Source organism: Dermacentor silvarum, chromosome 11, assembly GCF_013339745.2.
Source record: "Dermacentor silvarum isolate Dsil-2018 chromosome 11, BIME_Dsil_1.4, whole genome shotgun sequence".
In the NCBI taxonomy this organism is placed as follows: domain Eukaryota; kingdom Metazoa; phylum Arthropoda; class Arachnida; order Ixodida; family Ixodidae; genus Dermacentor; species Dermacentor silvarum.
In genome coordinates this window covers 75,719,084-75,731,596 of record NC_051164.1, presented here as the reverse complement: position 1 = coordinate 75,731,596, position 12,513 = coordinate 75,719,084, and the positions used below count along the sequence as shown (strand labels likewise).

The 12,513-nt window shown below is 47.3% G+C and overlaps 1 protein-coding gene across 1 annotated transcript in view; it reads left to right on the top strand.

Moving 5' to 3' along the window:
• Positions 1–11,014, top strand: part of LOC119432686 (beta-scruin) — a 28,944-nt gene extending 17,930 nt beyond the window's left edge. The window contains exons 7-10 of the mRNA XM_037699841.2: positions 1,876–2,076; positions 4,095–4,312; positions 5,369–5,567; positions 10,963–11,014. Of these exons, the coding sequence (XP_037555769.2) occupies positions 1,876–2,076; positions 4,095–4,312; positions 5,369–5,567; positions 10,963–11,014 (670 nt within the window). The remainder of the gene's footprint in view (positions 1–1,875; positions 2,077–4,094; positions 4,313–5,368; positions 5,568–10,962) is intronic.
• The last annotated feature ends 1,499 nt before the right edge of the window (positions 11,015–12,513 follow it).

The following is a 12,513-nucleotide window of genomic DNA, read 5'->3' as shown; positions in this document are numbered from 1 at the left end:
GCGTTTGCCTAACTGTGCGTGGCAAAGTGTCACGTGACATTTGAGTGAACATGGCTGAGTGAACATAACATGAGTGACATTGCTACTATGCGCCTCTTCTTCGTCGTCTCTTGCTGATCTCGGTTAACATTTCGATGTTGCAACCGCGCTTCTCCGTTTCACGATTCTTTCGCGGTATTTGTCGCAATTATACCAAACACAGCAGCATACGACGACGAAACAGCAGGTGATTAGTATCGAATGCTTACGCATCATTTAGATAACTCCTATAGGAGATTCTGTGTGTAATTTTTATGTGCGCTTTAGGGTTAATAATGTTGTTGAATACTTGTGACAAGAATAACATGCTAGCAACGTCAAAATGACCTGGGAAGCAACATGAGCTCATTCATTTCAACAGGAACAGGGGTACGGAGCATGAACACCAAGCTCACAAATATACAAGTGAAACTGCGGATTCAACTGACTGAGCAATCTGATCGACCTTTCTGAGAGATATAAAGACAAGACTGCACGATATGCTAAGAAGCTAACGCAAGACCTGGCCTTTTCAATATTTAATACAGAATCATCTACAGGGTGCCTCAGCTAACGTTAGAAAAAAAAGCCGGCAGATCCCACGCCCTGTGGGAATCGATGTTATGCAAAGCAGTGTGCAGAGAGCCTACCATGCTCACTAAACGACCATGAGAACATCAAGATGTAGGCGGCTGTTTCATGACCTGCATGACAGGCATGTCATGAGATTCATGTCATGAGTTCTCAGGAATCCCTTTAGCTACGCTTAAGAGCCCTTAAGGCGAAAGACTTAGTCATGCTCATTACTATGACTTCGACCATCAACTTTAGCATTTTCCTTCACTTAGTACCACATGCGAACCCATTCCAGTGGTTTTTGAGTGTTATTACTTTTTTCGATGGGTTATTGTCATTTTTGCTGAGTCATGGTGAAGACTATGACTTCTACCATGATCCTTTAGCGTTTCCTTCACTTAGTACCTTCGTCAGAACCCATTTCTCTGGCTTTTGAGTGTTAAGATTTTTTCGCTGAGTCATTGTCATTTTTCCTGAGTCATGCTCATGACTATGACTTCTACCATCATCCTTTATTCTTTCCTTCACTTAGTGCCCACGTGCGAACCCATTTCATCAGTTTCTGAGTGTTCATCGTTTTTAGGGGGTCATTGTCATGACCAACATGGCAGGCATGTCATGACATTTATGTCATGACGTATCATTTATGCTTTTGGTACCTACCAATTTAACGAAGCGACCATGAGAGCACCAAGACCTAGGCAGCTAGCTAGCTAGCTAGCTAGCTAGCTAGCTAGATTAGCTAGATAGATAGATAAATTAGATAGATAGATAAATTAGATAGATAGATAAATTAGATAGATAAATTAGATAAATTAGATAGATAGATAGATAGATAGATAAATTAGATAGATAGATAGATAGATAGATAGATAGATAGATAGATAGATAGATAGATAGATAGATAGATAGATAGATAGATAGATAGATAGATAGATAGATAGATAGATAGATAGATAGATAGATAGATAGATAGAGAGAGAGAGAGATAGATACCGGTCAAAACTGGCAAATAAGATAAGGTCTTATCATTTCTTGCACCGTGATTTTCATAATATTTTCGTCCTTTGAAAACATTTGCTAACACTAGCTGGGACACACAGTCTATGCGACTGTTCCACTGCGCTACACTGCGTGGAACCAAGACGCTTCCTCCCTGAATCGCTTTCAATGGTTCCAGCTACCGGACTATTTCTCATGACAGTGTAAACGCAGGAACTCGGGTTGTGCGGCTAGTCTTAATTAAAGTTTGCCCTAACCACGAAATGTTCTGCCCCGCAGGCTGGTGTCCAGCATGGAGTACTACGACGTGAAACGCAACAAGTGGACCAAGATGAAGGGCTCACTGCCGCAGCCCATGATGGCCATGGGCGTGGCGCTCTTCCGCTCGCTCGTCTGGGTCGCCGGAGGAGTGGTGGGCTCCTCCGAGGACGACCTGGCCTGCTGCGCGGCCGTCCACTGTTACGAGCCCAGGACGAAGACGTGGGTACCATGGACCCTAGCACGAGCACGCTGGGATTTGCTTTCCTTCGCGTGTGTGTAATGACGTGCGCGAAACTTTAAATTAAGCACGTAACTAACTTTGTCTTTTAGTGGCGCAGTAGGCTTTCCGGCTGTCAAGCACGAAGAAGTTCATTTTCTGTGTTCCACAGAATGGTCGATGGCACTTGGTGATAGTTAAATAGCGATGGTGCTCCTACTGCAAAGAAGTAAGGCCTGTCGACCAGGTGGTCATGGCTCTTTGCCACAGTTTGTGGTATACGTAGGGCTAAGTTTCTCTAGCCTGCTTCAGCTTGTTCTAAAAGGAATTGAGACCTTAAACGTGTTGCCCAAATGCAATTTCTAGGTCAATTTCCAAGGGAAGATACTCGAGTACTCGGAATCAATACGGTGAAAAGTAAGTTGATCTTTTTCTCCCTCCAACGCCATCCCTTCGGTTTTCATACTGATCGCAGAGTCGCCGGATATTAACATGCGTAGAATGGTTAGATTCCTGGCCTCGTAGACTTCCGGGTGATCTGCTAAAGAGGAGGAAACTGTGGATTAGTCGAACGTAACCAGCTTTAAGGGAACGTGTAATGACTTCGTATATGAACTCTTGTGCCTGCTACTTCTCAATAATACGGCTTTGACAATGCATGTTTAGCCATTTACAACGCTTGCCCACTTCGAGACAAGGGTATCTTCCAACCCTTTCAGAATACATAAAGATCACGCAAGCTTGTAGTGCACGACCTGCACGCCGACCTCCGGTTATGCTTTCAGCGTCCAGTAGCGAGTTAAGCGTGTGAAAAACAAGGTGTGGCGGCCAGAGCGAGAGGAATTGCTCGTAAAAAACTCGCACGGATTTAGGTGTAACATGATTATCACCCAAAACACTCAGTTACAAGCTACAAAAACGATTACCGCACTTTTCATCAGTTACTAAACCGTTCAGTAGTCAGAATACCAGAAAATAAGTACCAAAACATGTTGTGAGAATGTCTTGTTCCAAGTGAAGCAGTGTACCGTATTAGATAACGCATACGTGACCGTTCGTCCTAGGGAACGAGCGCTAGCGGTTTTCCAGTTTCGTTGAGGTTGGTCTTGCTTAGGGGTGTTCGAATAGCGGAAATTTTCGAATAGAACAGAGTACGAATGTTTGAGTAACATGACTTTTGAATATCGTATCAAATACCGAATATTTTCTTATTTATAAACGAGGTTAAACACAAGGGTTGCCCGGAGTACGTTTAGAAAAAAATAACGCTTATTACATTATCTGATGCATGTAATGCCATTCACAACTGAATTTAAACCGCATGATTGAAGTTCTTGTAAGTGAGAAGCAACTGAAAAGTGATTGTATTAGGCGCGCTGGGACAATGGTAGTAATGAAACACAGGAACAGCACACCACCAGATGTTGAAGGAGCGAAGGTTATTACTACAGCGGAGCACATCGTTTTAAAGGGATGAGAACATAGTGATATTGTCCAAATACGTGGTAAAGTGCATTGCCCAAATCGAGGAAACAAATTCGCAGGCATCTAAGGCTAGACATCCTTACTGATGAGCGGAAATTTTCGAGCTGAAGTTAGCTACTCCATGCGTTTCCTCATAAATTGAAGCCTGTCTGCGGCAACCGCGAATCCTCGGCAGCAGAGTCATTCGGAACAATCGCGACTTTCATCTGGTTTTCTCCCTGTAAGCTGTAAATAGGTGCCCTTATTTTGTTATATTCGAACCGGAAAAAAATTCGAATCTCGAATTCTCGAATCGAATACGAATCGAACAGCAAGGACTATTCGAGGCGTATTCGTAATTCTGAATATTCGCACACATCGGGTTTATCGTTTTCACCCTTGTAAGTGTTCGAAGACAGATAATTGCTCATATACGACCATGTGATATGAAATCATGTTCGTTTCTGACAAAGACATTGTTATAATCTTCGTGGATGTTTTGTACTCGTACAACAAACAAGTCGGTGCACGAAGGGTGCGTCTACGCGTCGTGCAGGTGGACCTCCAGCGTACCACCGCTGCCGAGGGCGTGCGCCTACCTAGGCCTGCTCTGCGCCTCTGGCAGCCTCGTGGCCCTCGGAGGTTCCGTGTCCCTGGACCAGCTGCAGCCCGGCAGCGTGGCCGACGTGCTAAGGCTGTCGGATGACCAGCGCTCCTGGGAGCCACTGGCATCGATGCCAAGGCCCTGCCACAGCTCTGACGCCGTGGTATTCGGTGAGCGCAGACGAGAAGGCGTTTCGATATGCCCGTACGCAGACGTGTACGAACCGCTAAAGTGTTTTGTCGTGGTGCTACAAGTGGTAAAAAAACTTTCCCATGATGCTTAATTACTTGTGAGATTTCGCTTTCGAACTTGTTCCTGTCGCAATTACGTGAGACACAACGTTTACGGACGCGCGTCGCGACAGAGGACAAGTACGGATCAATGCTATACGTTGAATAGCTTGGTGCTCGTCAGTGGGGCGCGCGCTGACGTGTCAGAATCCACTTGACACGGTGAACGTCTCGACTTTGGAGTGCACGTTTTGTACAGTTGTCGGTGTGGTGAGGCACGTAGGCTGTCACCAAAATGAAAGGTTTCGCAGGCACGTTCTACTTCCTGGCAAAAAAAACTCAATTTTTCGTTGAACGAGAACGTTAATAGGTACCGAGGGACAAGCTCTTTCCTTAGTTACATTGACATCGAGTCACCTTTAGGCTTGCACAAAGCAAACCTGCCGGCGATGTGCTAGGTGCCATCTCACGCAGCAGCTTTATGCGTAACTCTCGTACTAACCACGCGCAAAACTTAATGTACTACGCTTAAGAAGGTCTTGATCGAAAAAGTTCCCACAGAAATGTCGCTGCTTATATTGGGGCAGTACAGTGTGGTAGGACGTTTCTTCCAATGGTATACAAACAAACGTGCGCGTTGAATCGGAATATTAAGAACTGAAGGTTGCAATTCACATAAGACTTCAGGAGGTCCAATTACTCCACAGTTTGACCGAAACGAGGAAGCCCTAGGCCCTGCTCGTGCTGTGATACCATCCGTCCTGCCGATGGTTAATCTTTGTGGCTGTCATGCTATATATATATATATATATATATATATATATATATATATATATGCGCCCAGGAACCGAAATAGAAGAACCGTAGCCTTTGAGCTCTAGCGTGTTTAAGTGCCCCGACCTTCATTTCGACGAGCCGGTGGCTCGATGTGGCTCGATCGTGGCACGATGTTACGACAGCGTGTGCCGGCGAATACATCATGTCGTGCACTTGCAGGTGAGTCGCTGTACATGTTCGGCGGCATCAGCGACGGTCACGTGCTGGCCGATGTGCAGCTGCTGCACAAGGGTCGCTGGTCCTTGTGCGCCCACCTGCCTGCCTCGGTGCTCGGGCCAAGCGTAGTGGCACTGCCCGGATCACACACAGGCGCCAGCTCGGTCGCCAGCTGCACCTCAGATGCCGCGGATAACAACAGGTGATACACTCGAGTAAAGTGACACCTCCGTATTCTAGAATGTTCCTCCACTCGAGCTCGACTCAATATTAGATTAGATTAGATATAGATTAGATTATATATATTGTGAGACAAGGTTTAGGCAGTCAGACTCTTATTTATTCTCCCGAGCGAGAGCCCCACCACTAGGCCCCAAAACGGTGATGATGAGTATGTACAGATGAGGATATGAAGCATATGAATAATGCTCACACTAATTTCACCGCGCGCGCAAGTGGCCAGCCAGGCCGCGACTTAGCCATTACGGAAACGCCGAACGAATTGTTTGAGACGCGAAACGTGAACGATCTCCGAACAATGATAACGATGGTTCGAAGAAACCTCGACGGGAGTAACGCGGTAGTTCACGGGGAAGTTTTTTCATTAATAATCTAGGGTTCAAGGAAGCGGGATTCAAACTTCTCACACAAGCTGGGTGTATACGAATGGGCGTCCAAAGGAGCACTTCCTCTCCAGTACGAAAGGAGACGTCTCGACGAGAGATGTAACGTTGGTTGCGGTCTAGCTGTCTGACTTCTGTGTTGAAGCGAGCACGTTGACGAGATTCGTCGAGTCTCGAGACGAACTGTTTGGGTATACTGGCCGAGGTGTTATTTGGAGCATTGAAGAAAGCGGCGTCGATGGTGAATGTCGGCGAACGGCCGTAAACTAGGTAGAAAGGTGTGTACCTCGTAGTTCGTTGGATAGCGGTGTTGTGAGCAAACGTCACAAAAGGTAAATGTTTGTGCCAGTTGTCGTGGTTGGCCCGATATACATTGATATCATATTTGTTAGTGTGCGATGAAATCGCTCTGTTAAGCCATTTGTTTGAGGGTGGTATGCGGATGTCGTCTTATGAACTGTGCCACAAGCTCCGAGTACTTCTTCGATCATTGTTGACATAAAAGTCTTGCCGCGATAACTCAACAGTACACTAGGTGCACCATGACGCAGCACAATAGCATCCAGAAAGAAATCGGCAACGTGCTGAGGCCGAACTAGAGCGTAGAGGAGCGGTTTCTGCGTAACGTGTGAGATGGTCCGCAGCTGTTGCGATCCATCGATGACCTGCCCGCGTTATGGGCAGAGGGCCGACTAGGTCTATCCCAACGATGGCAAAAGGTGTCTCGGGACATGGGATGGGCTGTAAAAGGCCCGCAGGAGGCGAAGTCAGTCGTTTCCGCCGTTGACACTGGACGCAAGAAGCGGTGTACATGGCCACAAAAGTAGACATGACAGGCCAAAAGAAACGCCTTCTAACATTCCTAATGGCCAGCAGATCGTTTTTCGTGAAAGGCTTCAAGGACTTGTGTGAGCAGCGAACGTGGAAGAACAGGTACCCAGCGGTGGCCGTCGGAGTTGTAAATGTAGCGGTGCAGCACATCGTTGTCGATCTTGAATAGTCGCAGTTGTCGACGTAATCTGGCATTTGGTGCAGAAATAGTTCCGCACAGGCGTTGGATAATGCTGTTGCAGTAGGGATCAGAACGTTGACACGAGGCGAAATGAGGGACGCGATTGGAAGATAACGTGCCAGTAAGCGCTAGAGGTATTAACGTAAGTGGTGACTTAGTTTCATCATCAAGTGGCGAGCAATGGAGAGACGTGCTCGAAGATAATAGTGGCAGGGGGCAGCGAGACAGAGCGTCGGCATCTTGATGCTTTTTCCCAGACTTGTAGACAACGTCAAAATCGCACTCATGTAATCGAACCACCCAGCGACCAAGGCGTCCAGACGAATTTTTCATTGACGACAACCAGCATAAGGCATGGTGGTCGGTTATGACCGTGAAGTGGCGTCCATAAAGATATCGTCGAAACATTTGTATAGCCCAAACTACTGCTAGGCATTCCTGCTCTGTTTACGAATTCTTTTCTGCGGCCGTTAATGCGCGACTGGCTAAGCAACAACTCTCTCTCTCGTGTGGTGGTATCACGCTGTAGAAAGACAGCACCGATCCCATGGCCACTAGCGTCGGTGGCAAACAAGTTGATGCGTTCTCATCGAAGTGACAGAAGACAGGGTCGGTTGTTAAGGTTTGCTTGAGGGCTTGGAAAGAAAGTTCGCTGTCGTCTGTCCAGGGGAAAGCAGTGCCCGACGTCAGCAACTTCTGCAACGGCGACGCCATGGCAGCAAAATGACTGATGAAGCGGTGGAAGTAGGATACCAGGCCCAGGAAACTTCTTAATTGTTTCTGATTTTTAGGGCGAGGGAAGCGAAGCACGGCAGCAACCTTGTCGGGATCTGGTCGACCGCCATCTTTACTGATAAGGTGGCCCAACAATTTATGTTCTTTCGGGCAAAATTGCATTTCTTTGTGTTGAGTTGGAGCCCAGTGTTGGAAATGTAGTGTGAAAACTTCGTCCAAACGCTCAAGGTGCTGACGAAAAGTTGTAGAAAAAATAACAATGTCATCTAAATAACACAGACAGGTCTTTCACTTAAGGCCACGTAAAGCTGTGTCGATCATACGTTCAAATGTTGCAGGAGCATTACATAAACCAAAGGGCATGACGTTGAACTCGTAAAGTCCGTCCGGTGTTGCAAAGGCTGTCTTGTCCTTGTCCGCTTCGTGCATGGGTATTTGCCAGTACCCGATTGGAGGTCTAGACTTGAGAAATATTCATTGCCCTGGAGGGAGTCAATGGCATCATCCATTCTTGGCATTGGATATACGTCTTTGCGCGTGATCTTATTCAGTGCTCGATAATCGACGCAAAATCGTACAGAGGCATCTTTCTTGCGGACCAACACAACAGCGGACGACCAAGAACTGGATGATGGCCGAATGATGTCTCTTTTAAGCATGTCATCAACGTTGTCCGCAATGTTTTTCCGATCTGCGGAAGACACGCGATACGGGCGGCGGCGTACAATCGAAGTGCCTTCGGTTTCGATGCGATGCACTGCGACGGAAGTGCGCCCCAGAAGCTTGGAGTAAACGCCAAATAAGGCGCTGTGTTTTTGCAGTAGGGCCAAAAGGTCTTTGCGCAGCAGTCTGATCTGGATTTATAGCGTCATTAAACCAGCGGCAGCAGCATGATTATCAGTTGTAGTAGACAAAAATGGGGATTCGGTGTGAATAGGTGCCAGCGAAAGAGGTTCGGTGTCAGTAAAGCAAGTCACAGTGGTGCCCTGGGAGAGAAAAACTGGCGAAGAAGTCGGGTTACAAAGAGCGACGAACGCTCTACCGTCCTGAAACCGCACCAGGCTAGGAGTAATGCTAGGCCCGACCGCTCGGTGCAAGGAACACATCACCATTAACAATAGAGTCGGAAGTCAGCGTTAAAATATGCCCATTGCCCGCGGGAATGAAACATTCTGTAGACGTGACGAAACGTAGGCTGTGAACATCGACAGCAGACGAAGATTAAGTGCCCGTCATATGAATAGTGCGCTGACGGCAAGATATGAAAGCTGCAGTGGAGGACAGGAAGTCCCATCCCAAAATCATCGAGTAGGTACACAAAGATAGCAGTACAACTGAATGTGGTGAAGGATGCCATCAATATAAACACGCGCAGTGCAAACACCGGAGGGCTGAACAAGAGATCGAAGAGAAGGGCCGTTATCTGGTGTCTTCACTTTTCGCAATCGAGAACACAAATCAGTACTAATAACGGACGGCGATGCACCCGTGTCAACCAAGGCTTCAGTCCGTATACCTTCAACACACACCAAAAGTACATTCGACGGGCGCGCCGGAGGAGTTTCACGTTGTCCAAAGGATGCAGCGTTCCCTCCTGAAGCTGCACTATTTGGTTTTCCGGGCGGTGATCGGAGGACAAAGCGGCCGGTCGAAGAGGGGAAGAGGAGCGCCGTATCAGTGATGGAGAGCGGCGACGCGGGAAACGCTATGAACCGGCAGCGTTGACTTCCTGCAGAGATGGGGAACGTCGTGGATAATAATTGTAGTCAGAGCGCCGACGTTGTGGTGCAGGGCCAGAAAACTCGTCCCAGAAGCCACGCCTTTCATCTTGCTGACGGCGTCGGCAAAACCTTAAAATGTAGCCACGCCTGTGCCGCAATAGTAGCAAACAGGTCTAGGTGGCCTCCATGCGTTGTAAGACGGAAGAGGTGGTGGTCTCGCAGTAATAGGATTCAAGGACCCATGCGGTGCAGGTGCCTGCTGTGGTGGCTGCTGGGAGAGTGGTACTATAGAGGCAATCTGGGCGTAAGTTGGCGTAGGGATAGGTTGGTTCGGGCTCGGGGACTTGCGGGCAGGTCACGGCAGCTATCTCTTCCCTCACGATATGGCGGAGGCCTGCCACCAGGACGCGTCATATGGACTTCAGGAGGGGTTGACGAAGCTTCGGCATGCAGTTCCTCACGGATGATGGAGCGAATGAGGGCACGTAGCTCGCTGTCATTGGACGCCCTGAAATCAGATGGGTCAGGGTGTAAGCGGATTGTATTAAGCTCATCGTGGCGCTGGCACGTACTGACGATGTCTGCGACGGTAGTGGGGTCAGCACTACAAGAGCATTGCATGCCACAGTCCCAATACCCTTGAGCAGGTGGCGTACACGGTCACTCTCTGGCATCGAGCGGCAGAGGGCGAGGACGTCCTTTATGTACGAAGTGTACGACTCGCTCGAGTGGTGAACACGCTCAGCAAGCTTCTTGGCGATATCTGAGAGGACAGACGAGTTCGCGAAAACCAGGCGTAGGTGGTGTTTAAACCTGATCCAGTTGACGAAATCGAGCTCAAGGTTGTAAAACCAAGTTTTGGTGACGATATATATATATATATATATATATATATATATATATATATATATATATATTCTAACAGAATAAAGGAGACAGATATAGCACCCGTTCCTGGGCTAGCTGCATGCCTTGCGAACACACCTGCTAGAACTCGTACATTCCAATCAGTGGCGGAAATAAATTAAATAATAATTAGCGAAGTTTTGGTAATTGGTCAAGTATGCATTTCGATTATTCGTGCAAATAATGTATGGCTTTTGCAATTTTTCAGCTCATTGAGAAGCATTCTACAACGTGTCACAGGCGATTTCTTTTTTTTTTCGATTCTGTTATCATTTAAGTACTCTGAATACACTCGGTACCTCATTAGGAATTTTTACTTGACAAGCGTTGACGTAAGGCTTTGGTGTTAAGACATACTTAAGATTGTTTTAAGCGCACTGACGTCAAGGACAAGCGATGGACACACACAAGCGCATGTGTGTCCACTCGTTTGTCCTGTCGTCAACGCGCTTAAAACAATTTTGAAGGCTTTAATATAGGTGCAGGGCAGCAATTTAGCAGCACTTATTGACATACATTTAGGACGCACGCCGAAGGCAAAACGCACCAAGCGCTCCGTGTTGTCCCGCGGTCTTTTAGTGTCTTTTTTTGGCAATGCAGGTCGGGTCGCAAGGACGAAGACCTGATCATGTGGAGCTGGCACAACCTGTGACGCCACACGGATCGTTCCGAATTGCGAGGATCTAGCCTTATTCGTTTATGTACTTAATACAGTTTGAATGAATTTGCATTGGTGTGCACGGTGCTTCCTTCGTTCACGTGTTCCGATCTTGAACGACACCGAAAAAGAAAAACCGAGACAATTCGGCGGTGAGATCAGCGAACACTTTCACGCTAACTCTTCCCACTGGCCTGGCTTTCTCGCTACCACGTCGTGGTGCTACTGCATGCGATACATCCGAGGAATCCTCGGCGAATTACGGGACACAATTTCACATATCAGTGAATCGTAGTCAATGAGCAAGCTCATTCGCTATAGCCCACGTTTACGGCATTGCGAGCACCTCCACTCCGATGTCCCAGAAGTATGTTCACCTAAATACTCCCAAGTAGAACACCGCAGTCAACGCCATTTTCGACTCTGAGGCCCGCGAAATATCGTAATGCTACTCCCAAACTTTTGCATGAATCCCTTCACGTGTGGACGCATCCATCATCCGACAATCTCAGAGCCTCACATACCCCAGTGAATGTGAACATCCGTCACATTGAGCCTAGAAGAGTCCATCCCATCTTTCAGTTCTGCGGGCAGCATCCAAGCGCGATATACGCGTACTGGGAATGCCCTGGATCCACTTCTATGCGGAGGTTATTTCGGCGCCGAAGCGACTTCACAATATAGGGTGGTCTCGAGAACTGTCTGCACGCACAAAGAAGACAACTGCCGGAAATATACTCACGCTGGACCGCGAATGCTTTCGCCAGTTTAGTTCTGCGACAGCTTATACTTTGCCGGTCACAGAGTTCAATAAAGAATGTGGGCAAAATTTGCTCATTCCCCGATTACAATATTTTAGTAGCGGGTGGGAACTCGCAGGCCGAGAAAGTGAGTGTTACAATATTTCTTCACCGGCATTCGCCAAGCAGAATATGTACGCCAGCGCTAGCTCGACACGAATACGGCTTTCTCTGCGACCTAAAACTTGCTTACTTTATTCCCTATCGAGTGTGGAGGCAGCGATAGAGAAAAGGCAATACGCAGGGATATTTACCAGAGGAGCGTTCGTTTGGCTACCCTGCACCTAGCGAGGAAAACAATAGAGGTGTCATGAACCCTTGAAACACAACCATTACAAGAAGTAAACCTTAGCAATGCTGCACAACAATCAGTTTTCAAGTCAGTTCCATATACATATATTTAAAAATTACGACCTTAAAATATCAAAACGTACCACATAATTTAGCTGCCATATACATACAATGTATATCGCTCATAGGTGCTAGCACGGCTCAGAAATAATCCTGCAAAAAACTTTTGTTGTAGAGTAAAAGAAATCCGTGTTCCCATTCTGGTTTGAATTCGTGACTGTTCATTTATGAGCCAGATGATGATGATGATTACCTTATCATCTTTGGCGCATACCCACTCACAGGGATCGGCCAAGAGTCGATGTTCCCTCCACTGTACAGCAGCAGTTTCGTTCCCAATGC